This window comes from Equus przewalskii, chromosome 9 (genome assembly GCF_037783145.1).
Source record: "Equus przewalskii isolate Varuska chromosome 9, EquPr2, whole genome shotgun sequence".
In the NCBI taxonomy this organism is placed as follows: domain Eukaryota; kingdom Metazoa; phylum Chordata; class Mammalia; order Perissodactyla; family Equidae; genus Equus; species Equus przewalskii.
Genome location: NC_091839.1, coordinates 30,150,868 through 30,177,177, shown reverse-complemented (window position 1 = coordinate 30,177,177; position 26,310 = coordinate 30,150,868). Strand labels below are relative to the sequence as shown.

The 26,310-nt window shown below is 44.1% G+C and overlaps 2 protein-coding genes across 13 annotated transcripts in view; one reads left to right on the top strand and one right to left on the bottom strand.

Moving 5' to 3' along the window:
• IMPG1 (interphotoreceptor matrix proteoglycan 1) overlaps positions 1–19,286 on the top strand; it is a 120,814-nt gene extending 101,528 nt beyond the window's left edge. The window contains exons 15-16 of the mRNA XM_070558991.1: positions 10,398–10,574; positions 18,191–19,286. Of these exons, the coding sequence (XP_070415092.1) occupies positions 10,398–10,574; positions 18,191–18,213 (200 nt within the window). The 3' untranslated portion in view covers positions 18,214–19,286. The remainder of the gene's footprint in view (positions 1–10,397; positions 10,575–18,190) is intronic.
• A 1,195-nt stretch (positions 19,287–20,481) lies between these two features.
• MYO6 (myosin VI) overlaps positions 20,482–26,310 on the bottom strand; it is a 153,738-nt gene continuing 147,909 nt past the window's right edge. For 10 of the 12 annotated variants that reach the window (XM_070558977.1, XM_070558983.1, XM_070558984.1 and 7 more), the window contains 2 exons: positions 25,070–25,288; positions 20,482–24,541 (listed from right to left, as the gene is read on the bottom strand). In XM_070558977.1, the coding sequence (XP_070415078.1) occupies positions 24,342–24,541; positions 25,070–25,288 (419 nt within the window). In that variant the 3' untranslated portion in view covers positions 20,482–24,341. The remainder of the gene's footprint in view (positions 24,542–25,069; positions 25,289–26,310) is intronic. The other 2 variants (XM_070558988.1, XM_070558990.1) reach the window with 1 other exon arrangement.

Below are 26,310 nucleotides of genomic sequence, written 5' to 3'. Positions count from 1 at the left end.
AGTGTTTCTTAAAGGGCCAGATGGTAAGTATTTTAGGCTTTGCAAACCAAAAGGTAAAATCGAGGATATTATGTAGGTGCTTACATAACTATTTAAAAACCTAAAATCCGTTGCCTGCAGGCCGTAAAAGGCAGGCGGTGGGGCCTGACCCCAGGGGATCCCTGACGCCCAGGCGCGATGGTTAGGGCTCCTGCGTGACTCGGAAGGCCACGCGCTCAGCTTCCCTCCCTATGTCCCAACGTTGAATGATTGCTCTTAAACTATAGATTTCCCAGCGTCTTGCTCCTCCGGCCCTTATCTCTGCCGTTACAGAACAGTTAGACAAGTAGATGACACTGCAGCCATGGTTTGGGTCTCTGTTCATTCATACCTTCAGGAAGCACTTCGACAGTATCTGCCGCGGGTCAGGCACAGTTACAGGCACCAGGACCCAGAGGTCCGTGGAGGCCATCTGTGCACTCAGGGAGCTAAGTGCCCACCGGGAGAAAGAGACACGTATAGGAAAAGCTATAGAGTCAGCCAAATACTATAATCAGAAATGCTGCGGAGCACAGAGAGCAAGTAATTCCAGAGGCTCAGGGTGTCATGGCCGGCTCCCCACACAGAGGGCGACATTGAGTACAGGATGCCTTGGTGTACGATGGTGGTGGGCCCAGGCAGAGGAGGGAGGGGCTGTTCCAGAAAGGGCAGGAGGAAAAGGCAGGCATTTCTGGGCGGCCGGGGTACCTATTCCATCTCGATAGCAGCTTGGGCAGTGGTGAAGTTCGCGCACTCCACGTCAGCGGCCTGCGGTTCACGGATTTCGATCCCAGGCGCAGACCTAGCACTGCTCGTCAAGCGATGCTGTAACGGTGTCCCACACAAAACAGGAAGATTGGCAACAGATGTTAGCTCAGGGCTGATCTTCCTCAGACAAAAAAACAGTAGGGAGGGAGGGGAGCTCGGCCTGGAAGGAAGGGAGAGCCTGGCTGTCCCGAGCCCTGTTCAATGTCTGCATCCACTTTGGCGTCCTACTTTTCTTTTCCTTTTTATTTTTTATGTCTTATGGTCTTTTAGAGTTAAACTTTAATACAATTTTGTAAACCTCAAAAAGACTTCAAACTAAGTACTAAACAGTCCTTATTCTCAAGATTATAAAAATAAAAAGCTTATTCATGAAATATTGCATATTTGGAAAATATTTAGTAAACATATATAAATAGTTACAAAAGGTACATAGATTAATTCATTTTTTAAAATTTTAATGCAAAAAATAAAGGAAAAATTAGTAAGCTATCTTACGGATATAAAAATACTCCAAAAAAATGTTTTTGGGGAAACAAATTTTACGAACACGGACATCAGGCGAGTTGCCCTCCAGCCCGTGCAGTAAGTGTCTAGAGGCCAGGGAAAGGCCGATGCCAAAAGTCTACATTTGGGAAACCTCAGCTGAAGCCAGAGAACAGGGCAAAAAACGTCCCTGGGCCATGTGTGTGTCGGGCGGGAGGAAAAGAGAGCTGCGATCCGAACGCTGAGAAACCCCTGCACTGAATGGGGAAGTAGAAGGACGGCCAGTGAAGGGAGCGGGGAGAGGATGACGCCGCAGAGGCTGGAAGGGAGGAGAGCGGGAGAGACAGGGCAGCCATTTCAGCTGCTTTGAGTGACCAGCGCATGGAGGTCATTTCAGTTGACGGTTCAGAGTCATTAGAACCCTCTGCAAAAGCAATCCAGTGGAGAGGCGAGGGCAGAGGGCAGATTTTAGTGAGGCTGGGGTGAAATGGAAAGTGAGACAGTCAACCTGCACCGTTCACCTGTCTCAGAAGCGGGAGCAAGGCTCCAACCCTCCCACAGAGACTGGGAGATAGGGGCACCCTCTTCCTCCATGGTTACGTTTCAAAGGACGGCTCCCAGGTCCCGGGGAAAACAGTCCTGAGTTGTAACACTGGCAAGAAGATTTACATCTCACAGGGACAGAAAATGAATTTACAATTACAAGTTTTCTAAACCAACTTCCCTAAGAAAAGGGAAGTCAGGGGCCTCTGGAAGAAGCCCGTGGGAAGCTGGGCCAAGCTGAGGCGCAGGCTTCTTGGTCAGAGGATTTCGCATTTCTCTTCTATGCCCTGGTTTTCTTACATTTACAGGCAATGCCCAGCCAGACCAATTATTTAGTTCCATTTGCAAAATTTGAAGCAAAACCCAATCAAGTCTTTTTCTTTCTTTCTTTCTTTCTTTTTTGACCTAATGTGAGGATGGAAAAGCAGTTTGTGGTAGTAGAGCTGGGAGGGGAAACATCACTTCCTGACTACTTTGGGACCAAAGAGAAGAGCGAACGTGAAGGATCCCCCGGTTTCGCGGGCGCCGCCCTGCAGAGGCGCGGAGCCGGGAGAAGCCGCGCGGTGGCTACGGCGTGTGGTTTGCTGTTCACCTTTTGAAAACTCCCTGAATAAACGAACCTGTGACATGAAAAGCATAACCAATGTTAGAACTATCTGTGACTTATCAACTGAAAACCAAACATCACACTTGCTCAGTATTCCGCCAGCAGCCCCAACAACCAGAGGCATCTTTCGTTTCCGCCGCTATGAAAATTCTTCAGAGGCACGTGGGGATTTCATGCCAGTTAGCTGTGCAGGTTGAAGATTTCAAAAATGCAAAACTACATATAACTTATTCTCTCCTTGAATTCCTAAGAAGCCTCCTCAAAAATGGGCTGACCTCAAGGCCGGTATATGGTAAACACTGACTCACTTACAGTCAGCCATCCAGGACGCTTCCAACCAGAATGTGGACCAACAAAGTCACTTTTCTCTGGAAAGTGCATAATTTCTAAGACTCCCATGTAGTCACCAGCTCTGGAAAGGCGGTAGATGTCATTCATCACAATAATGACAATAAAGACAATAAGAGCTACTATTAGTTGAGATGATTTTAATCTTTATAGCTCACTACCACAGTAGGCATCCCTTCCCCCCATTGCCCAGTTGGAGACACTGTGTCTCAGAGGAGCGTGAGGAACTTCCAGTACTGGCCACACAGCCGCCAAGGGCTGTGGCCGGCACTCACGGGCAGCCGTGTGCTTCCCTCCGCTCTCCCCACTGCCTCTTTCAAAGGAGTCCTGTCACCCTCCCACTGGGGAGACAGAAGCTGTTTAATCTACTTAGTGGAATTAATCCTGAATGAACTATTAGGCTCTACATTTCACCAAATGAAATTTCCTATAACAATTTGTCATATTCTTAGAATGTCAAAAAAAAGCTCAATCTCAGGAACAAAAGTCCCAAACTTTCAGATGTCCCCTTTATATGTACTGTTGGCTCTGCTAGGAGTGTCCCTTCCCAGCGGGGACAGCCACAGGAATCCTCCTTCCAGGAGGCTCTCCCCAGCCTCTGCTCTCTCCTTTTGTCCCCCTTCCCACCTCCTGTGTCCCCGGCTCTGTCTCCTGGGGTGACACTGCTGCTGCCCTGGGGCTCCTGGGACGCCACCACTAGGGGCTTTCGGTTACTGCCTGCTTCCACAAGAGCACCCCATAGCGGCTGGACTGCAGATGCCTCTCACCCCTCTCTAGACTGTCATCCCGGGCTGTGATCCCACACCCAGGCCACCCCATGGAGCCTCCTTAAGCTACTCCCGGAGCCCTTCATCCAAGCCCTCAATGCAAACACTCCACACAAGCCAGGGCCTCAGTCCAGCTGCATGGCCACCTCCCACTTCCCTGCTGTCAAACTCTCCCTCCACCAGTGAGCCTGGAACACTCAGGCCCTGACGCCAGTGCACCCAAAACACCTCAGTTTGGCAGATGCAGTAATGGCTGAGAGCGGAGATAATCCTTCAGCCTCTCATCCAGGCCAGGGTGTGTGTGGGCACTCACACAGCCGCAGGAAAGCATCGTGGACAGCCGGCTCTGAATAGTTCCCGGGGGGGTGCTCTTGTGCATGGTGGGGAATTGAAATGAAGCCCAAAGTTTCCCACACTGCGTGCCCCTGTAAACCAGAAAGCGCTCCCATCAATAACTTCCAGTTCCACAGTGCGCATTGAGCCCCAGCTGGGTGCACGATGCTGTGCTGTGTGCTGTTTATCATTAAATAATTACTCTCACTCTAATCCCCTCCTACAGCGATAAACCAAAAGCAAAATATTTTTGGCCAATAATAAAATAACAATGAAATATTAACTTAAATGTAGATTTTTTTTAAGTCATTTTAACCGCTGAATTGCCTCAACAGTTCTGGAGGCCTGTGCCAACATGCCCAGCTAACCCTCCTGCTGTCTTTGTTCCCATCGGACAACTTGAATGGGAGACCGAGGGACATTAGTGATCGACCGGTTTAAACACTCCATTTTATAGAAGGGAAAAACGAGACGTCAAGATGCTAACCTGCATTCCCAAGGCCGCAGACAGCTGCTGGGGGCCAGTCCTCAGGGCCCAGCGCGCCTTCCTGGAGCGTCAGCGTTGACAGCAGGATGAGCGTGGTCACTGCCTCCGCAGGTGCAGCCAGTCCCCGAATGTTCTCCGGATTTGGGAACATGATCCCGCTGGGCCTGTGCGGAGGGTGAGGTCCCTGCGGTATGTCTCAGATGAACCCTCAGTAGAGGCAATAAGCACCACGCAGGGTATGAAAGTGATGGTCTCGCATTGAGAAGGGAACAGATTACCAGGACTGCATTCGGATTTCTGGGATCTAGGCCCTTTTGTCTTCATGAATATCAATTTTAAAAAATATTAATATTAATTAGTAAAAATATTTTTACAACTGCGTTGGTATAGAGACAAATATAATCCAGTTGGATTATATTAATTTTTTCTTCTAATTTTAAAGAATTTAGAACATGTTCCTGAGCCCCTGAGAGTGGCGAGCCCTGAGGCTGTGTGTCCTATGCCCAGCCGATTACCGTTGACTGGGACGAGTGAGAAAGTCCCTCCCTGACGCCCCAAGCAAAGGAACGGGCCCTCCCGTCCTCCTCGCGAAAGAGCGGGACGGCAGAGGCTCGGTGACGAGCGCGGGTGGGGAGGAAGGCGGCACGTGGCGGGCTCCCCACGTGCACCCCCCGGCGGGCGGCTCGGTCACGCGGAGCGCAGGGCTCAGGGGGCGCCCCAGCTCTGCCTCTTGGAAACGGGTGGAGATGATCCAGGAGTTTCCGCCACATGCCGTGGCAATCGCGGAGCAACGACGGCTCTATCCGCGGCCCCTGGAGCGCTACGGCCAGCCGCGCCAGCCCCTTCCGGGCCTCGCCGCCCTGCACCGACTCGCAGCGCACCCGGGTGCGTAGGAGACAGTCAGATCTAGCTCTCAAATTTCACCCCCGAAGTCCGTTCCTATTTCTTTTGCTTTTGAGCGCCATCTAGAGAACACAAGGTTTCATAGCATTGAAATGAGAAAACGTCCGCAAAGACGCATTCGGCCCCCAGGCCAGGCCAGCCCAGCTGAAGCCTGAGTTCCAGCCAACCTGAGCGGAAATCCCGACCTAGGACGGGACCCAGTGCAAGGAGGTGCTCCACTTCCTGTCCAACACGTCGGTGCTGAGACAGCACCAGAGAAGGGGATGATGGAATGACAAAGAAGTGATAAAGAAGAAGGCAGAAAAGCAATCAATACACAGCCCCAAGGATGTGAGGCAAGTGACAGGACAAGGTGGGGGTGTGGGAGGGGGTGGCGTCATGAACTGGAGTTGGTGAAATGCAGACCTGAGACCCCCTGAGCCTGGCAGACAGGGAGAGCCTGTTCTCAGGCTGACAAGCGTGAGTGCCCTGGGGACCAGAAACAGGAAGTTTGAAAAAGACAGGAACCATCAGGGACCTATGACCTCCGTGAATTTATGAACTTCTTGATGATCAGGACCATAATCTTCTTAACTCTAACTGTAAAATGCCTCAAAGCGTACCCTGCAGGCAGGGGACATTCATTTAAATACTTTTTGATCACAAGATGGAGAGCAAGAGAAAGCCTTCCTCAGCCAGCCAGTTGGGAGCGCTTCTAAGGACCTTTGAAATGCACACTGAAGACACATAAGCAAATCCAAAGGAGAAACTGATACAGAAAATGAGCTTCCACTGGAAATACCAGAATGATACAAATGTTTCCAAGCCCAACAGGGCAGCTCACTTACTTCAAGCCATGTTCACTGCTGTCGTGTTTGAACAACAGAAACAAATGTGGAGCCACTGTAGCGTCAGCCTGTACTTTCTAGAAGGAACCTTCTGCCTCCTGCAGGAGTGGTGCCAGATGATGGTTCTGAGCTTGGGTTTAGTTGGGAGAGCCCTCCTTCAAAGAATAGCATTCCTGGAAGTCTGATGTGGGAACTGATGAGAGAGGAGATGCTGGCGTGGTCCGGCCTCCTGCACACTCTCTCATCCCCTGTTGGCCCCTTGGAGCCCTGAGGTGTCTCCTGGAAATCCCATATTTGCAAACTACTAGAATGCTGTCAAAAGTGAACATTGTAAATAGGAATACAGATATTAATCAATCTTGGGTCATACTTACTAGCTCAAACGGACTTTAATTTTTCCACATACGAAAATGAGGTCAGCAATATCCACTTTGGATGCTTGTTGTGAATATTAATGAAGACATGTTTACAGTGTCAAAAACAAAATGGCCCTCAATAAATGTGAGTTCCCTGTTTGTGTAAATAATTGTCATTGAGCTCCTGGTGAAGCTGGAGGTTCAGGCTCATGATCCCTGGGCCAAGTCAGGGACAAGGCCTGAAACAGAATGACCTTAATGCTCTGACTATGGCCTGAATCCACACGGGAAGCTGAGGGCTACGCCAGCACCTCTGGGTGCCAGGATGAACCTGGATTTTTCCCACCAGCTGCGAACTAGCAGCTACTGACACCACTCGACTCACTATCCAAGTGCCCTGGGTTGCCTCTACAGAGAGATTGCCAAGTTTGCTCTGCAGAAGAGCTGTCCAAACGGGTCAAGGACAGAAAATTAAGTCATTTTTCCAGCAGGCAATTGTAGTAAGCCCAAAGGAGGCCCCAGACCATACTAGGTCTTTGGTGGGTGAGGTACAGACTCATGGAGAAACCCACCATAGAAATAATCTATTTAAAGGGGGTTTAAGCAAATCCAAAAAGATAAGGCAATTACAGACCAATTAGTCTATACAGCAAGCATGAGGACTTCACCTCCTCAAATCCATATGCATCTTGATTATGACTTGAAAACATTCCTCTAGAAAATGGCATCCAGTTGTTCTCTTCCTCATTGACTGTTGATCTCCAGTCTCCTTGTCCTCCCTCTTTTCAAGCTACAGAGCGTGTTTAGAACAGAACATTTTAGGTTGTTGCTACATAATGTTTATATTATTAATCTTGACCAAATCAAGGGCAAGGAATGGGAAGTGCAGATTCATTTGTTTTGTGCAAATCCCTGGGGCTGTGTTAAGGAAAAGGCAAACCATTGTATGGCCTACCCGTGAACGAGTCCATCCTTCTAAGGAGAAATGTCTTTAGCATATGACAAACAAGCAAAATGACAACAACATAGGGAAAGTTTTGCTTGAGAAATTTCTACTATTAAACTTCGCTCCTCACAGAGCCAATCACTTCTCTTCCGAGACGCTTCGTCCCCAGAATCCGCTCACACTCTGTCCTCAGTCTTTACCTAAAGCCCAAAGTTGTAGGTGTGATATGTAAGTGAGGAGGGTCGTCAGCATACCTAGGGAGAATGTTTTTAAGTAGTAGAGGAGCGGAAGCAGTTGCTTCACACATTAATGTTGCAAGTGTGGTCTCTTCCGTTCTGACTCCAGTCGGCGGCATGCCCTGGCTCGCCACAGGCCGGCGGCGCCCTGGGCTCTGCCCTTCCCTGGAACCGCCAGCGCAGTCCAAGGGCGGGGGAGGGAGTCAGAGGACTTGAGCCCAGACAGGCGTGATCTTGGTAACGCAGCTTCACTGAGTCTCACCTCCCCCTCTGCAAAGTGAGCAACTCAGTCGAGAAAGTCTCTAAAATACCTTCTAGCTCTAAAATTCTATCTGAATTGTAAAATTTTATATATGGATAAAGTAAAAATCTAAAGCAATTAGTTGGTCTGGAATTCTTAGTGCTGACGATTTTGAAAGGCCAAGTGGCTATTTGTTGGATGAATAGATGCTGTGCACAACGAATAGAAACTGCGGTCGGCGCTGTGAAGTCTCCACATCGTCTCTGTAGGCTGGTCCTGAGTCAGTACTGTGGGGAAAGCAAGGACTCCATGAGCTAGGTGCATTTGTTCTTCAAATATACCCAAATTTGGATGAATTCATTTCTCCAGTGTTGCCTTCTTGTGTTCTGTTCAGACTACACGTGGCTGGGCTGAAGGAAGTTATGGTAAAACAGAAATATCTCCTTAACGGGAAACTCCTTTGGTTATCACGCATTTCCCATTCCTCTTCAGAGGGGCAGCATCAGTGCATTCAGTCCGCTTTCCAAGTTAAACTGACTTCTCCACTGCAGAGAGGGAGATGGAGCCGCTGACTCCTGCCTCCTGGCTGCTGTTTTCAAGACCGCAGTCCGGAGTGTAAACCAGCTGACAGCTGTTGTATATCAAACCAGGCCCTGGACCTGAGTCAGCTGGGTTGTCAGGGGAAATCTGAGTTACCTTCTAAACAGTGACAAGGATCCCTTGACATGTCCAGCTTCAGGGGCTGCGAGGCAGAGCGAGCTGGTTCATATTAGCCTGGTCGTCCAGGAGGGCCCCTCCAGCTGCAGAGATGTACAACTTCACACGGAGTCTGTGGCGGGTGTACCTTGCTGGGAGACCCAAAAACAGGTTTTCAAGGACCTGCTCTGGCCCCAGCCTGGGCTGGGCCCACTCATCTCCCTCACTCTGGCTTTTCCCACCACAAGAGGTGCGGGATCAGGACAGCAAACCTCAGGACCAGTGCCCTTCTGCCGGCCAGCTGTGCCCCAGCGGCCCACGCACACAGTCCGTGGTCGTAACTTCCACGAAGCTGCAACTGTGTTCTCCGCTTGAACAGCCGCAATAGACATTAGCTTATTAATAACCCCAGGGCGGTTAGAAGTACAAAGAGAAGGGGTGAGGCTGGCAAGAGAGAAAAAGAGAAAGAATGAGGGAAGAAGAAAGAAACCCGTTACGTTGGTTTCACTTGCTTTTTTAAAAAACATTGTGTAGCCAGCAAACCTCTTCTTATTATAAAACTTACTGAGTCTTGCTGAATTAGGGCTCTGCAGATGTTCCCAGTTGGGAAATACTGGATCAGATGATTACTGAAATAAGCCGAATTCTGAAAATTCTGAGTTCTATTTACAAGCCTTCTAAAGCACAATTCGGTTAATACCCCCCCCCCCCCCCATTTCTGCCGTGATTCCCACCTGCCTGAAAAGTCCCAATTCCTTAGCATGGCATTCCAGGCCTACCAGAGTCTGGCCTTCACTTCCCTCTCCAGGCCCAGTTCCCTTCCTTCCTGGCCACGAGTCGCGGCTTCCCCTGCTCTCTCTTCATCCGTCTGTTGCTTTCCCGCCTCTGTGCCTGTGCTCTGGGTCCAGTCGGAAGGCCTTTCGTAGTCCCCGCACATACAAACGCAACCCACCTGAAATACTCAGTTCGGACAATCCGCTCCGTGGTGATCTCTGCTCTAACTTATATTTAGAGCTTGTATTTAGAGCTCTTATAGCAGACGAGGTACTGGGCTCCTTGTATAGAAGAATCTGGGTACATTTCTCTTGATTTATAATCCACTTTACGAAGAATTTGAGATAATCATACAGAATTCAGAATAGAGTAGAAGAGAACAATTAATGACCAAAGAAGACCCAGATACCAGAGGTCTATTTGATTTTCCAAAGGAAAGAGTCTCTAACATTAGGGTGTTAGGAATTAGCCAGGGAATAAGAGAAAAATGTTTTTTAAATCAGGAAGTCATGCTGAGTTTTCAGAATTGTCCACATAAATGACTGCCTACTTTACTACTTTATAAGGTACCTCTGATCTTAAAAATATATGTTCACACTTCATCTCTGCAAAAAATGTCTACCTTTAAAAAAACTAATAGCGAAAAAATCTTAGTTCTCCAATGCACTGGGTATCAAAATGTGCTCTCCGGATCAGCTGCATGCGTGCCACCTGGGACCTCCCCGGAAATAAATTCTCAGTCCCCATCCCATACCTCCTGCATCAAAAACTCTGAAGATGGGACCAGGAATCTGTGTTTTGACAAGGCCTCCAGATGATTCTGACGCCCAACAAAGTTTATGCATAATTATATTTGGAGCTAAATATGTTATCACCCCTGTCTATAAACTCACTCTTCAAGGCACAGAGATATGTGGTTCCTTTTTCACTCCAGCCCCTTATCACTGCTATACAACTCACTCCAAAATGGGGTGATGGCAAAATACTTGGTCTCTGGCCTCTGACTTTTGCCAGTCCCGCTGCTCAGGCGCCATCATTCGTTAAATCTGCTCCCTCTCTTACAGCTGATCAAGCAGACCCCTGCAAATTCCTGGCCTGCGGAGAATCCGCGCAGTGTGTGAGGAATGAGCGAACCGAGGAAGCCGAGTGTCGCTGCCGACGGGGCTGCGAGGGCCAGGGGAGCCTGGACGGCGGGGACGTGGGCCTCTGCACCCCTGGAGAGGAATGTGAGCTCCCTGCAGGTGGGTCGGGCACACTAACGTTGTGGCCCCACGAATTTGTTACTCATGTTTCTCAGAAACCTACTGCTGGAATGACTTCACAAGGGCCTTTAAACCCACGGTTCCCAAACTTCAGGGCGAATCAGAATCTCCCAGAAAAGCACTGTTAGAACACACATGGCTGGGCCTGCTGGGCGCAGTTTCTGCTTCAGCTGGTCTGGGTGGGGCACAGAGAAGGCTGCTGCCAAGGACCACACTTTGAGAACCACTGCTCTAAGCCTTTCTGCAGTATTTTTTTAAGATAAATAAGGGAAGAAAAAAGATCCTGTGTCAGCTTTAAGACAGAAAACCACACGGTCTATTACCTTAATGTGCAGGTGTGTGCAGTGTGTGAGTGTGTGTGTGTGTGTGTGTATGATATTTGTTTTTTTCCCTGTTTGCAAACGTAATTGCCTTCTTCATAAGAAAGCTGGAAAATATAGAAAATTATGAGGCAGAAGATAAAATCATGTGGAATTCATCACATTAACTGCTATTATCTTTTGGTGTACATGTTTATATAGAATGTTTATATAGACTTTTCTAAAGCAAATTGGAATTAGACTGGCTTCTTGTTTTTAGTCAGTTTTTTACTTAGAACATTCCCTCATGCCATTAAATAATTTCTGTAGTATCATTTTTAATGATTACATAGTAGTCCATTCTATAGTTGTTATAAGTCTAATCAATCCTTCATTTCCAAAAGATAGATTAAGAGATGCTCCATAGGAGGGGGAGAGGAGGCGAGATATAACGGGCCTTCTAGTCGCAAACCAGACTTTAAGGTGTAGGCGGCTTTAGGAATAAACAGGGAACATGAAGTTTCCTAATTCTTCTCCAAGTCCTGTGACATCCAGATGGGCCACACTGTGGCCTCCGCCTCTGCAGGCTTCTGTGAGCCTGTCCCCTTTCTAGTCACGGGCTTCCCATCTCACACACCTGGACATTTCCTCAGTGTTGATCACCTCAGACCCATGTCTTCATTAGACCATCCTGGGTTTTTTTACTGTCCTCTTACTCATTCTAGTGGCCATAGTCTCTAATTTCCCACCAAGGGGACTTGTAGCCATCTGCTTCCATACCCAATCAACAAGAAACAAGAGAGATTTAACCTTTCCCTTGATGAAACATACCTTGTTCCTTTAAAGTATTAACACTTTAAAGACAATTATCCTATGGTTGTTAAGAAGCAATATTCTGGAGTCAAATTGTTATTAAGATTTAGGTTTAGCAATCTACTGAGTGATCTTGCACAAATTACTTAACTTCTCTAAACCTTAATTTCCTCATTGGAGAATGAGACTAATAAAACCCACTTGGCTGGGTTACTGCAAGGGGTATTTGAAATTGCGTTTAGAAAGCATCTTTACAAAAAACATAAAGCACAGAGTATTCATTCAGGTAATGAGGATTATGACAATGCTGTCAATTTTCTCCAAGTTAATCTCAATTAAAATGCTGATAGGATTCCTTATGGAATTTGACATTCTGGTTCTAAAGTTCCTCTGGGAATGAAAATGTGCAGGAGAAAATCTTGAAGTACGATGATGAGGAGGTTGCTCTGTAAGAAGCAATATGTAAAGTATTTCTGTTTATAACACTAAGATAGACAATAGGTTAACAGAACAAATATAAGCCCCAAACAGACCCTTATGTACTAGAGAATTTATTTTAACAGGCATTTCAAATCAGTAAGGAAAATATGGACTGGTCCACAATGATTAGAGTACAATTGGCCTCTATTTAGAAAAAAATAAAGTTAGTTCCTTACTACACACAAATCAATTCTACGTCAAAGAGACAAACCTAAAATCAAAACTATGATAGTACAAGGACAAACACTTTTTAGAATATTTCTATAATCTTGGGCTAAAAAACCTCCCCTAATTAAGATCTCATCCCAGAAGACGTTAAGAAGAGGACTGCCACAGGGAAAAGGCACTAGAAGTAAAATTTACCTATAAGCAACAAGGTGGGAGGAAAATATGTACAACTCATCATATATCTTAATCATATATCTTAGATGATGAACAGCCATATTAATAAGAGCCCCTACACATTAGTAAAAGACAAGCGTGTGAATGTGAAATGAGCAAAGAATACAGAGGTGCAATCCATAGAAGAAATCCAAATGACCAGCAAAACGTAGGAAAAGATGCTCCATCTCACTATAGTCAGGGCAGTCCAAGCTGATGAGCTGTCACTTGTCACTCACAAGTTTGCAAAAGGAGCTTGATTCTATCCAGTGTGGGTGACACCAGGGCAAATTTGTCCTGTCAAACATTGCTGGTGGATGTGTAAACTGGAAACCCTTTTTTCCAAGAAATATTTGTTAGTATCTATGAAATTTTAAATTTGACTCACTCTACTTCCAGACAACTATTCCTACAAAAATAGTTGCACTTGTGCACTAAGATACATGTACAAAAAAATGTGCACAGCAGGGCCAGCGCTGTGGCCGAGTGGTTAAAGTTCCTCACGCTCACCTCAGGCCCAGAGTCCATGGGTGTGGATCCCAGGCATGGACCTACTCCACTCATCAGCCATGCTGTGGTGGCATCCCACATACAAAAAATAGAGGAAAATTGGCACAGATGTTAGCTGAGTGCTAATCTTTCTCACTTAAAAAAAAAAAAATTGTGCACAGCATTATTGCTTTGGATCATGAAGCAACTGTCCAGCCCATCTGTAGGGAATAGTTAAATCATCCATGGGGGGCGTATTAGTCACTGTGGAGCACAACAGGTAAGGAGAGCAAGAACACAGCTCTACCAGAGCTGCCATAGAAAAAGGCCAAGACATTTCATTAGATGAGAAAAGAGAATTGCAGGATCATAGATTCTGTTTATGAAAGAAGTGGAATTGGGTCCAAGTTTTTTAATAATGACTGTATAATTTAAAAGAAAGGGGGCTGGGGAGGAAGAAACAGTCGATGAGCACGATGAATGAGGAGAAGGGGCTTGCATGTGGCTTTTATGAACAGTAGTGTACGGCATTCGGTTTTTGTTTTCATCAGCCCTATTTGCTGTTTCAGATAGCTGTACAGGCTGTAATCTTAAACAACTCCCTTTCTTGAGTAAGAAGATCACGTTAATTCCAGGTTGCCCTCCCTGAGATCAACAGAGCAAGGCAGAGGGTGATCTGGAAAAGAACGGCTCTCGCCAAGTCGGGCGTTCTACTCCGTCCACCTCTGCCTGCCTCTGGGGGCCAGGATGGACCTGTGGTGTTCACATTCACGGGAATCCGATACTCCTCACACCAGTTCAGTTCAGCATTTTGAGTCACCATGTTAGCTGCCGGGCAGTAGATAGGAAGGAAGGAAGACAGGAAGGAAAGAAAGAAGGAAGGAGAGAAAGATACTCAATTTCTTTTTGAGAATAAGAGAAAAATCCCCACACCACCTCAATTCTGCCCTTTCCAATTCCTTGATTAAAGATTCCGTTTTAAATGTTAAATATGAAGGCCTGATCTCCTCAGCAGGCGGACAAACCCCGTTGCCCCCACGAGCTGCTTCCGACAGCCTCTCAGTGGAGAAGAACCCTGTGTGCACAGTGTTGAGAGTCCCTCAGGCCCCGACACCGGCAAGCCCTGGTGTCAGTCACTTCTGTTCCTCACACGATGCCATTCGTGGTGACTCTGACAACTTACCTATATGAGGATCAGATGGCAAGACCTTACCAACCATAGATTAAGACAATGATTAAGATTAGAGGCTTTAACGTGAAACCTGAATTCCAGTTCGAGCTCCATGCCTAACTAGTTGTGCCTTGAGCAACATTTCCCCCTGTAAGCCTCAAATTCCTCACCTATATAATAGAGATAATAGGAATGAATCATGGGATTAGATCAGCACTGTCTTCGCTGCCCCTCAGTGTCAACTGCTAGCCCAGTGGCAGTGGAGCCGTCTGGTGGTCAACAAAGGGGAGCGTGGGAGGAACCCCTGCGAGTGCCTCTCAGGCCTGGAAACCAGACCCAGATGCGTATCAGCTGAGAACACTAAGTGGTGTAACTTTAAAAACAACATGTAAACTCGGCTGCATTTTTGTTATTCTCCCTAAAAGTGAAGAGACAGGAAAATCACGTTGAGGGCAGGTGCCCTGAGGTGCTGAGTGCGCTGACACACAATGAGCTTTTTGAATTGGGGCAGTTCTCTTCATTCTGCCAAGTCGTTGCCGTTCATTATACTTTCACCTCTTCCTTCTGTTCGGTTCTCCTCCAATCAGTATTTAGGAATACACTCCACACATTTTTCATTTCCCTCAATTTTAGGTGTTCTATATACCAAATCAGCTGTACTAGGAACTTAGCAAAATTCTCCCAAGAACAAACAAAATTTCGTTTTCAAAGCTCCCTTTTTTGGTTTAATGAGTTTGATTTTTATTAATCACAATTATCATTATACATACACAGTAAATGCAAATCTAGATCTAACAGAATAAATTATTCTTGACTTTTCCTCTTCAGATCTAAAAATTTTCATTTAGTTCTTTAACTTAGGTCTAATGTGTTCTGTGTGACATTATTTATAATAATGAAAATTGTTTACAAATATAGGGGCCAGATTAAGTAAATGATGGTACCAAGTGACATTTATGAGGAGTTTTAATAGTATGGAAGTACTTGTTTTAACCACAGCAAGGTCACAGTTTTACTCGTGCTACACCTCAGGTGTTGGGGGGGGGGGGGTGTTCGTTTTGTTCCTCTAGAAGCTGCTCCTAACTCCTTTTTGAGCCCTTTCTCCACTGGATGGGAAGGTGGGCGCGGTGGGTAGGGCGAGGGATGGGTGGACCAAGAGAGCTGAGACAGGGAACGGTTGGAGTTTACTATGGTCCAACCCGGTTTCTAAAGTTGTGTCTGATTAATAGTTTGAGCAGTCACTTTCGGCAGCTCACTTCCCTTGGAACATGTAGTCAGGCTCAGAGATCCTCTCCTTTCCGTTCTCTTCTCCAAGGTGGTATCCGCAGGTCCGGCAAGTGAGGAGGGTGGCTCTCCCTGTCTCACTAGGTCCTTTGGAAAGTTTCCATTCCCATGTTCCCCTCACCTGCGATCTCTCAGTTCTGATTCCAGGCATCTGCCCGACCCCCAGCAGTCTCAGAGCCTCCAAATCACAGAACCAGGGCAAGCAGGAACCAAAAATGCTACGTTAGCTGGTGGCAGGAGGAACAAGGGACTTACTACTTAACCTCCTCCAACTACTCCTCTCTCCTCTGCCCTCTTCCCATGAAGCACTGAGACCGGGATGTTATTTTCCCTCCTTCCCATAGTGAAACCCTGCTTCCCCTTTTCCCTGGAATTATAATGGACAGAATGTTGGAAGAAAGAAAACAGTTGACTGAGAAGGGAGCGTATATCGGAAGGTATCTCCCAAATATTACACCTTCGTATATTATACCAGATATTTTTCAGCAACCACAACTCAGAAGTTGACTTTAAAAATAACTCGACTTCTTGAGAGATGAACTGATCACTTATCTCTCCCATCCTCCTGAGACCACTGCTTAAGAAACAGTGAGCCAACTGGAAGGCAAAACTCAGGGGGTACGCAGAGAGCATACTTCCTCCAGCCCCAACAGAAGGCACCTGCAAAAATACGCTATCCATTTTTACTTGTCATAATAATTTTAAAACTAAAATAATAGATAGTTGTAGTTGCTATTAATGTTGATAAGCCCAGGCAACAGGAAGTCTTGCTTTTGCTTTATTCTTCAGGTCACCAGATCACTCTAAAAATCAAGCATAATGAAACTAGCTAAAAACTAGTGCTATATGAGCAAAATAACAAGGTAAAGATCATATTTTTATATGTCAGTTTTAATTACTGAGTTTGAATTTTGGAGGAAATTAAAAACGTTTCTGGGCCTTACTCTTGTTTTAAATAGAGATAAGTAAAAACACTTTTCCTATATTTGCCAGGCTTTTTAATTTAGTATTTTGAGAGAGAAAAGGGCGTTTCCTGCTGCAGAAAGGATTGAGACAGAAGTCTGGCATTAACTGAAATGTATAAACAAAACAATAAAATAACAGAAGCAATCCAAGTATAATATTCCTAACCTTTTCTTGTAAAAATATACATGTGATTTATCAAATGCATTTCAACAAGGTTGAAATTGTCATAATAATAATTTATATTACTGGAACTGAATAATTTTATATTCTTGTAAAATATCTTCTTTTGATTTCAAATAATCAGCTAAAGCAAAAATATGTAGGGGGCCGGCCCCGTGGCAGAGTGGTTAAGTTCGCATGCTCTGCTTCAGCGGCCTGGGGTTTCACTGGTTCAGATCCTGGGTGTGGACATGGCACCACTCATCGGGCCACGCTGAGGCAGCGTCCCTCATGCCACAACTAGAAGGACCCACAACTAAACATATACAACTATGTACCGGGGGGCTTTGGGGAGAAAAAGGAAAAATGAAATCTTTAAAAAAAAATGTAGAACATGATTTGTGAACAATGAGTAACTTCAAAAATTCCTAAAAGCGGGGCTGGCCCCGTGGCCGAGTGGTTAAGTTCGCGCGCTCCGCTGCAGGCGGCCCAGTGTTTCGTTGGTTCGAATCCTGGGCGCGGACATGGCACTGCTCACCAAACCACGCTGAGGCAGCGTCCCACATACCACAACTAGAAGGACGCACAACGAAGAATATACAACTATGTACCAGGGGGCTTTGGGGAGAAAAAGGAAGAAAATAAAATAAAATCTTTTAAAAAAAAAAATTCCTAAAAGCTCATCCTCAGATAAATGTTCCTTCCAGTGTCCTAGATGTCTCTTTTAAAATACTCATCCAATCACTTCATTTGACTAAAATAATTTTATTTTACAAAGGAAAATAACTTATCTAGAACCAGGTTAAATATAGCCTACAAATAGATTTTTAAATAACTTTTGGAAAAATATACCTAGTTTCAAAAATTATACCTAAAAATTTTAATGGTAAAAAATGAGTGAAAATCAGCCAGTGTCCACTCTACCTGAGATCTAGAGGGTTGGATGGAAACAAATACGTTAAAGCTGGCAGTTGAAACAAGTCATTACAGTCAATATACAATCAAGAAGGGTACGGAGGCAATCACACCAAATGCCAATCATAATTTCTTGTATCCAAGTGCTCACTGAGAATAACGTGTGCCATTTTGATTTCCTGAAACAAAGAAAAATGAAGACAGAAAAAGTTCATACGCAGGCCATAAAATAACAATGGGACACAGGATCAACAAAATGCCCAGATGAAGTAAACACCAACTACATCCTGAAGTGCCAGGTAGAATTAAGGACCACATGCCAAATGAAGAAGCGACATGGGACAATGATGTCTGTTATGGCTGGAAGGGAACATGGTGACTGGTTCACCAAATATGTGCCACCTCTGCTTCAGGAGACGGTGCAGCCTGAGAATCTAAATAGGTTTAAGAAGAAATAGAATACATTCCTAGTAGGTTATAAAGTTAAGAATATTTGGGGGGCATCTCTAATCTTTCAAAGAAGATATCCTAAATGGCAAGCATACTCTCTCATCCCCCAGCAGAGGTAATATTGGAATGAACCATTGTTTTGACCTTGGGTAGCATTTTTTAAGCCCTTAAAACTATTTTTCTTCCAGGTAACCAGGAAAAGAAATTCTGAATTACAGACTGTAGGATATGAAGAATTTAACCATTAAGATTGGGAAGGAAATTAAAAACTGAAAATGTACAAATTATCATTTAATCTATCTCAAGAGAGATGGCTTGCTTTCTCAAGAAATATTGTATCCACTCCGTCAAAACCCTGAAAACATAGGCAGGGATATTCACTGGTCATGGGAATCCAGGCATATAGTCAACACTGAGAACCAGCACACGCCACATTTCCAGTAGAGAAGAGCTGGATACTTGATGACTGGTAAATTCTGAAGAAAATGATGCTTATATAATTAAAATCGAAAACACCATCAGTGAAACATATTTGGCTATTCCTGGATGACAGTCAAGGTGATGGTAAACCAGATTTGTTTCCAGCTGCCCTTAAAATATTGCTCACAGATCATTTACAACATGTGTAACTTACTTATTGTTTTGGGAGGAGGGGGTGAACAATATCCTGAGAAGCAAAGCTCGTGTTATATGTTACATAAAGGTTGACTGATTACGCAAAGAGATGCAGGCCTCTCCAAATGCATGAATGTATAGACAATATACACACATGTATACACGCTCCACACCTCTGTGTCTGTCACACACACACACTCCTTCAGTTCTTAGGCACATTATAAGAAAGTACTGCTTACACAGTAGATCATTTTGTTGCCAATAATTTGACTTGTTCCTTTAAAACAAAAAAGAACTGGGGTTCAGATATACATACCATGGAAAATCTTACTTTTCTTGTTGCTGCGTAAATCTATTGTAAAGGAAGACATCATATTGGGGAAAAAGTGAGGTTGTACTTTGTGACATGACCAATTCTTGTTTTCCACCACAGATGAACTATGTCTTCCTATAATTTAATAAGTTTGTTGACTACTTCTTTACGCTAACTTTGGCATCTAGAGGATAGGCAGACTGGATTCAAGGTAGACCAGTTCAGCCAGTTTTTGATGTGCTACTTAATGAAAAATGAATCCCTCTGTATCTCTTTCAAATGTTCCATTATCAAATTTGCTGTAAACCTTAATTTCAATAAAATATAAGCACTGTGTTCATAGATTTATAATAAAATTGGGTCTGTGTTTTACTAAATAGTCCCTGGATTTGCTTTATGGATGATAAATGATTTCAAGCATGATTTTAATGCTGCCAAAAGATAGCAAAATATTAAACATTGATGGCAACATTTAAACAGTAAGCTTCAGAAATAAAAACAAAATGTTTCCTGACAAGAGACAGGCTTTTGGGAAGACATACTTCCCCATGGCTACGAACCCTTGAAAATTCATTCACGCGCCCTTGCAGATGCACAGCTTTCACCCCTATTCCCACCCCAAGTGTCCCTCAAAGTGAGAAGCTGATATGGGACAAGGATTCAAATTGGGATATGGTGATAAAAGTGCCACAGACCAAAGAATGGTGGCAAGAGACGTACCTACTTACGTCCATATCCCTGGAACTTCCCAAAGGAAAATATACTTGTTAGATGCATGACAGGCCAACAAAAAGCCCGTGAAAAAAATTCCATCATGAGAGAGAATGAAAACCGAATGTAATCACCTCCCATAATGGGCTGTCCACCCCTTCGTTTCAGCTGTGCTCTAACAACTGCAGAGAATGCCGTCTTTGAGGGAGAAAGGCAAGTAAGCAGACACCCCATCTCCTGTGGGGAAGTCCCCTTCTGAAGCAGGTGCCTCTCATTGTTCCCATCACCCACTTGTTGGGTTGGTCTTTTCCAACCAGCCAGAGAGGAGCTGTGGAGGTAACACAGTCGGCGTCTCTCTGCACTCAGCAGACCCACCAGGATCACAGGAGCTTCCCGATGAGGGACACGAGGTGACTCTCTAGGCCAGCTGTACTCGAAGCCTTAGGGAGAAGGACTCTTCTTTGGGTCCCCTGTTTTCACATCCTGTCTTCTCACAAACAGTTGGGTAAGGGCCTGGGGAAAGGCAGCCAAGATGTGGTTTTTCTCTAATTTAGGCAAAGTGAGTAGTCACAGCTCACACACAGTCTTGCTTGCTCCCTGGATGGAAGTCCCAAAGGAGTTGGACCCAAAGCTCAAGAAGTTTCAATCACCTGAGTCCTCGCCCCTTGCTACAGCCGCCCAGCATGGCGCTTCCAGCCCTGGTGACTGCATGAAGCTTCAGGATCCCAGACTTCTCCAACTTGTTCCATCTGAGACATAGGGCAACACGTGCAACACTTACAATTGTCTTTGTTTATAACACCCTGTAACTGTATTAAAAACACAAGATGCAAGAGGGAGTTCTACAGAGAAAGCATTTATTATTTGTATTTTCGGTACATCGGCGTTTTAGGAAGGTATATAGTTTTAAGGAAATGAGGAAAAGTTAAGTAACAGTTGCTATTAGACAAGTTTTCAAAAGTGAAAATAAAATGGCCAATCAGGTAAGCCTATTTGAGGTTTGAAGGTGAGATTCTGCATAGGTACAAATTAGGACTAAATATTCTTTTTGATATGAATTTCTTTCCTGATTATCTCTTTAAAACTACAACCACCAAACTTACTTCATATACTAAGTTAGCGATGGAGAAGGAAGAATGCATCGATTCGCACTGAACTGAACTGCAAAAGACCCCGTCCCAGCAGGGCAGGCTCTGCTCTGCATGTCTCCCCTGCGCCCTCCCGAGGCCAAGGCACACAACGTCCACTTCTCGTGGGCCGCGACAGTGCCGTTTCCCCACGCTAGGGACCTACACATCAGGTCTGTCTTGATCCAAGTTTTAGCAATAGGTTCTGCTCTGATATTACATACAATTCATTCTGAAACTTAGCGAGAGTCTCGGAGTGCTTTGTTCCCTAAAACATATGGGTGTTTTTCAGCCTGGGGCGTTGTCCTCGGGGCACACCCCTTTTCTCTCTCTCCCGCCGCGGCTCTCCTCTTTCCCTGCTGTTAGAACTTTCCCCCTAACTTGTCCTTGTTCTCATTTTTAGAGATCCTCTGCCCTCCCCTTGTTAGTTTATCTTCTGGGAGAAATTAAAACTCTCAATAATTGGTGTTGCTGGTAATGAAAAAGAAAACCTGTCACACCTTCTGAAGATGTGGAGAGAGGCAACCCTTTGTAAACGCTGAGGGGGCTACTCAAAACAGTTACTTTGGATTCTTTTTGCTCTGCATGATTGAAGCAAAGGCATTCGTCTCTCTTCCATGGTGTACAACTACATTACTTGACCTCTCTGATCTCTGTTCTCTCTTCTACAAAAGGAGGCAGGTCTACACTAACTTTGTATTAATTGACTGACGGATGCATTCAATAAATATTTACTCTACTGGTCCAAGAACTCTTAAGGTACTTCAGGTTAAGAAACCAAAGATCTACATATTTGGATACCCTGAGAACCATAGTAATAGCCTGTGAAAGAAAATGTCTTTTGAAAAGATCCAACTAATAAAACTCTACAAACAATAAATCCTTCTTATTCTTCTCACCCGTGGGTTTCTATTCTTTATCTAAGCTTCCACAAATACAATCTATTTTCTGCTTAAGATGATATTTTCTTGGTTGCTTGCAAAACAAAAGGGCTCACATGTTCCTGGGAAGAACAAGCTAAGGAAAAGTCAGGAGCAGCAGGTGAGCCACAGCAGACTGTCTTCCATGGGCGCTTGTGCTCCCGAGTGCATCATTCTCTTTCTTCCTCAGATGATCCTCTGAGAAGGGGCCATCTGCTCATCTTCACATCTAAGAATCCTCAGTGTTCTCCTGACACACGTGGAGCAGAGAGACTCTCTCAGTGCGTACCCACAGCTCATAATGCAGATCTCAAATGTGTTAGTGGAATTAGGAAGTACATTATAATTGAACTGAATGTGAAAACACTGTCCTCTCATTTTTATTTTATATATGTCTACCTTTGCAAAGCATACACTAAGGAAGGAACTGGTATTGAGTGAGACTATTCTTACTATACAATAAGCTGGTTTGAACTTCTAATTTTAAATCTCAATTAAAATGACTGATTAAAATATGAATTTACTTTTGATTCCTACAGTTTTCACCCAGAGTTTACGGGTGTGATTGTGAACATGTAAAGCGGTCCGTCAACATCTTTTAGCAACACCATTTCTGCTCTTTCCCTAACGGCTAACAGAGTCCTAAATTTCTTCAGAAAAGGGGTTTCTGTGTGTAGGCGCATCTACTGTGTGTAGGTCGCTGTAAGTCTGTCTGAATGAGGGCAGCTCTCCCAGCAGCCAAAACTAACTCAGGAGACTAAACAGATAAGTGCTAGGACAGCTGTGTGGCATCATTAGCAACAAAATGGCTTAAGACTATATTTATTCACTATTCAAGTAAAAAACTATAAAGACTTGTACCAATGCTTTGCTGTGATATATTTCTTACAAATTCTTCAAAACATTAAGTTCTCTCATTACAATAATTTCCACCTGTTTGATTAGTTTTCCATCTAGTGCCTATATGTACCTAAGAGATACATAAAACTGTTTCTGGAAACAGTGCTAAAGAGACAAGTCATTAAAATCTGTTACTAAATTTTCTTCAAGGACTTGTTACTAGTTAAGAAAGCTTATCATTTATTATCCTACACAAATAAAAACACCAATTAAAGGCAAGCGATGAGAAGAGCGAGAACAGGTCATTTATTTCAGTAACCAGACCTTCTGTCACCAATCACAGCGATGATATGACCCAAGGGTGGGTGAGTCCGTGCAGTAAGACAGCCTTCAAAAGAAAATCACATTCACATTCTCAGTAGCACAGACAGGACCCATTAAATTTAACCGAAGACAACCATTTGCACAGTATAATAAATAAGTACGTCTGTACTGAGACACAGGATGAGAGAAGCAATTCTGAAAACAGCGTCTGTGGCTCACAAGCACCAAGCTAATCAGCTGAGAAATATTTCCCTAACTGAAGTCCTCTTTCTAGGAAAAATCACTGGAAATTTATTTCAAAGGTTAGGGTCTTTAACAATCGGGAAAAAAGTGCAGAGAATAATTTTATTTTCTAATTTTATTCTAAAATACAAACAAGACTCCTCAGGATCATGTCAACCTAATTCCTTGATGTGTTTTTGTCTCCAAATTCCTAATATGAAGTCATGGATATCAGGCTTGAAACCGCTGACATTTGATCAAAACGAACAACACACAAAAAAACTATTTATCAGTTACACGAAACAAGCATTACTAAGTACAACGGCTTTTGAATTACAAAGCTTATACAACAGTTCTACATTTACCAAAATCTCAAAGGCCAGAAAAGACACAGGAATTTTTTAAAAACCAACATGTTTTGAAGCACAACACTAGCTTAAATCATATGAAACAAGCTGGACAAGATTCTGATACAAAAATTGCAATTGAGATGAAGCTGAAGAATATTTGAGTTCAGGCCGGCTAAGCCACAATGCCACCTAAAACCTACTTCCTTTTCTAAATGAAACAAACATTATCTCAAAACTTTTACGCATTTAAATGGTCTAAACTTCCTTTATTTGTCCATGGAGTGTAAGAAAAATTGTCTTTTAGCAACACAATGTGATAGAAAAGAAAAATCTGTGCAGGATACTGTGAACCCCTTCTTTATCAAGGAGTACATAGCATACATCAAGACTCCGGAATGCTAGAATCTCAGGTGTACTGCTTTACTCAAACTAAGACACCGGCAAAGGAGGGGGGAAAATAACAATTTCCACCTTTGATGGAAATTTCCATGAATTTCTGAAAAAGTGAGTAAAAAGTACACAGCTTTTCAAATCAAAATATTGGTACTTTGATCATTTTAAGTGTCTTAATTTTTATAAGAAAATTTAAGTCAAGTTTCATTATTCCAATTATTTGGTACTGTGTCATCTTAACAAGCAAGTATTTTGAATTTTTAAACAATGATGACAGATTTAAGGTAGTCTGTTGGCAAAGGATGACAAATATCAGAATCCGTCCAAGTGTAACAAATATTAGAATAATGAGAGGTTTAACAGTTACAGCTGGATTCAGGAAAATAATTTCTAGACCTCAAATTCACTACCATAATTAACCTTAAATTAACACAGGCCATGATTAATGCACTCTGTTCCCTCCGCGAAGGGCGTTCTCGCGCGCTCGTGGGCGGCGCGGGGGCCGGGGCCGGCGGGCGCGGCCGCTACTGCAGCAGGCTCTGCAGCATGGCCGTGGCGTGCGTGGGCCGCGCCTGTCTGCTCTCGATGGCGCTCTGGAGGTACTGGATGCCCCCGCAGCGCTCCCAAACTTCCTCAAACTGTCTCGGCAGAATCTCAGCCCCACGCTTCCGAGTCAGGCCCGTCTCTTCGAGATTCAGCTCACACATCTCCATGTCATCCTTACCTGACAGATGAGGCAGCAGAAAAATCACCATGTCTCTTTCCAGACCCGTTTATTATAAACTTTATTATTGAAATAGCTATCCACTCCCATAGTTTTGAGAACTTTTAAAACTCTATTTTCTTCCTCTAAGATTAAATCTGCTTAATAAATTCACCAGAAACAACTTAAATTTGTCCTCCACAAAGATCCCTTTCAAAATGTATTAACGCTGCAGTTGATCAAAGAAGTCACCACGGTTAGTAAAAATGCTACGTTTCCTTAAACCACTGCAAATCAACTGATAGAATTAAACACCAATGAAAAGGTCTCAGGACACAGACAACTTTGCCGTCTCCAAGGACATAATTAATCCAGGTGATTTCACATTATAAATAAGTTAAAACTCAATTCATTGGAAATGTGACAACCACGAAACTCCATCCCTCAACCCTGAAATTTAATGAATTATATTATATATTAAATTATTTCATTCGGAGGGTTTATAATCCTTTTTTTGCTCTATAAATTTTTTCATGTAATCATACACACCAGCCACAAGAAGGATGGGTGGCTTGTCAGGATGGAGCTCCATTTGCCGGGCAATCCACGGTCCATCGAAGTGGGCGTACCACCAGCCTTTCTTCTTGTTCTGGGGGTCTTTGTACTGGTCGGCAGGGCGGATGAACGGAATGCGGAAGAAGCGCTGCTGCCGGTGCCGCTCCGGCTCCTGCTGCCGCGCAGGAAGCTGGACCGCTGGGTTCTGCTGAGCTGTTAGAGAACAGGGAGAGTCACACCAGCTGCCCAGGGGGTAACGGAAACAGCCTTTAATCCTAAAATGCATCACAAGTTTCTTTTTTTAAAAAAAAGGAGAAGAAGAAGAAGAGAGGTTCCTAATAATAAATGTAAATACTAATTGCCTACAAATGAATACAGAGCGTGACTTAGAATTTTCTCTCCCTGAAGATGTTCCTTGGCATTGCAAACACACACACATTCACACACATACAAACCACCACCACCAATGGCCAAGCCCTAGCAGACTCCCACAAGTGACCACATCAGGAACCTAGAATAAACCCACACGGCAGGAGAGCCAGCTGGTATTACTGACTGGATTATATTTTTCCTCCAAAGAGTTCAGCATAACTTTAACGGGACTATTTATGATAAAACAAGCAAATGATAATTTCACAAGTGTGAAGGATTATAGACATTTGTCAACTTAATCACAATTTCCTCAAAAAAGTGGACAACATATGAGTTTTCTCTTTGCCAACTGACTCTGGGATTTAAAACAGCCAAGACAGCACAGACCTTTTACTAATAATATTGAGACAACTTCATGACAACAACAACAAAACTGTAACGGTAAGCAGGAACTTTCCCTCAGAGAGACTGACTGACTCTGAAATCAGATTTCTCTTGGAAAAAAATCCACTGAAATAAGTGCAAAGTGTATAATGTTTGGTTCTCTTCACCAACAGAAAAAAATCCTTGCTTTTCTGCTAATACTGGGCATTGCTCTCCTATCAATCTTCTTTCCCTTGCTCAATTTTCATTACTAAACAGGTTTTTATTTTATCTGCAACGTATACATCTTTCTCTGGGGCAATGACCTGACATCTTCAGCAGCCTAATTTGGCAAGTCTGTTTAATATGCTTTATACTTATAACTTTAAAAGTAGATCAACCATTTACTGCAGCTCAATTAAGAATCCCACTGAAAAGCTAAGTACGCCACAGAAAAATTACATAATATCTATAGGTGAAGAACAGTCACGCAGCTTTTG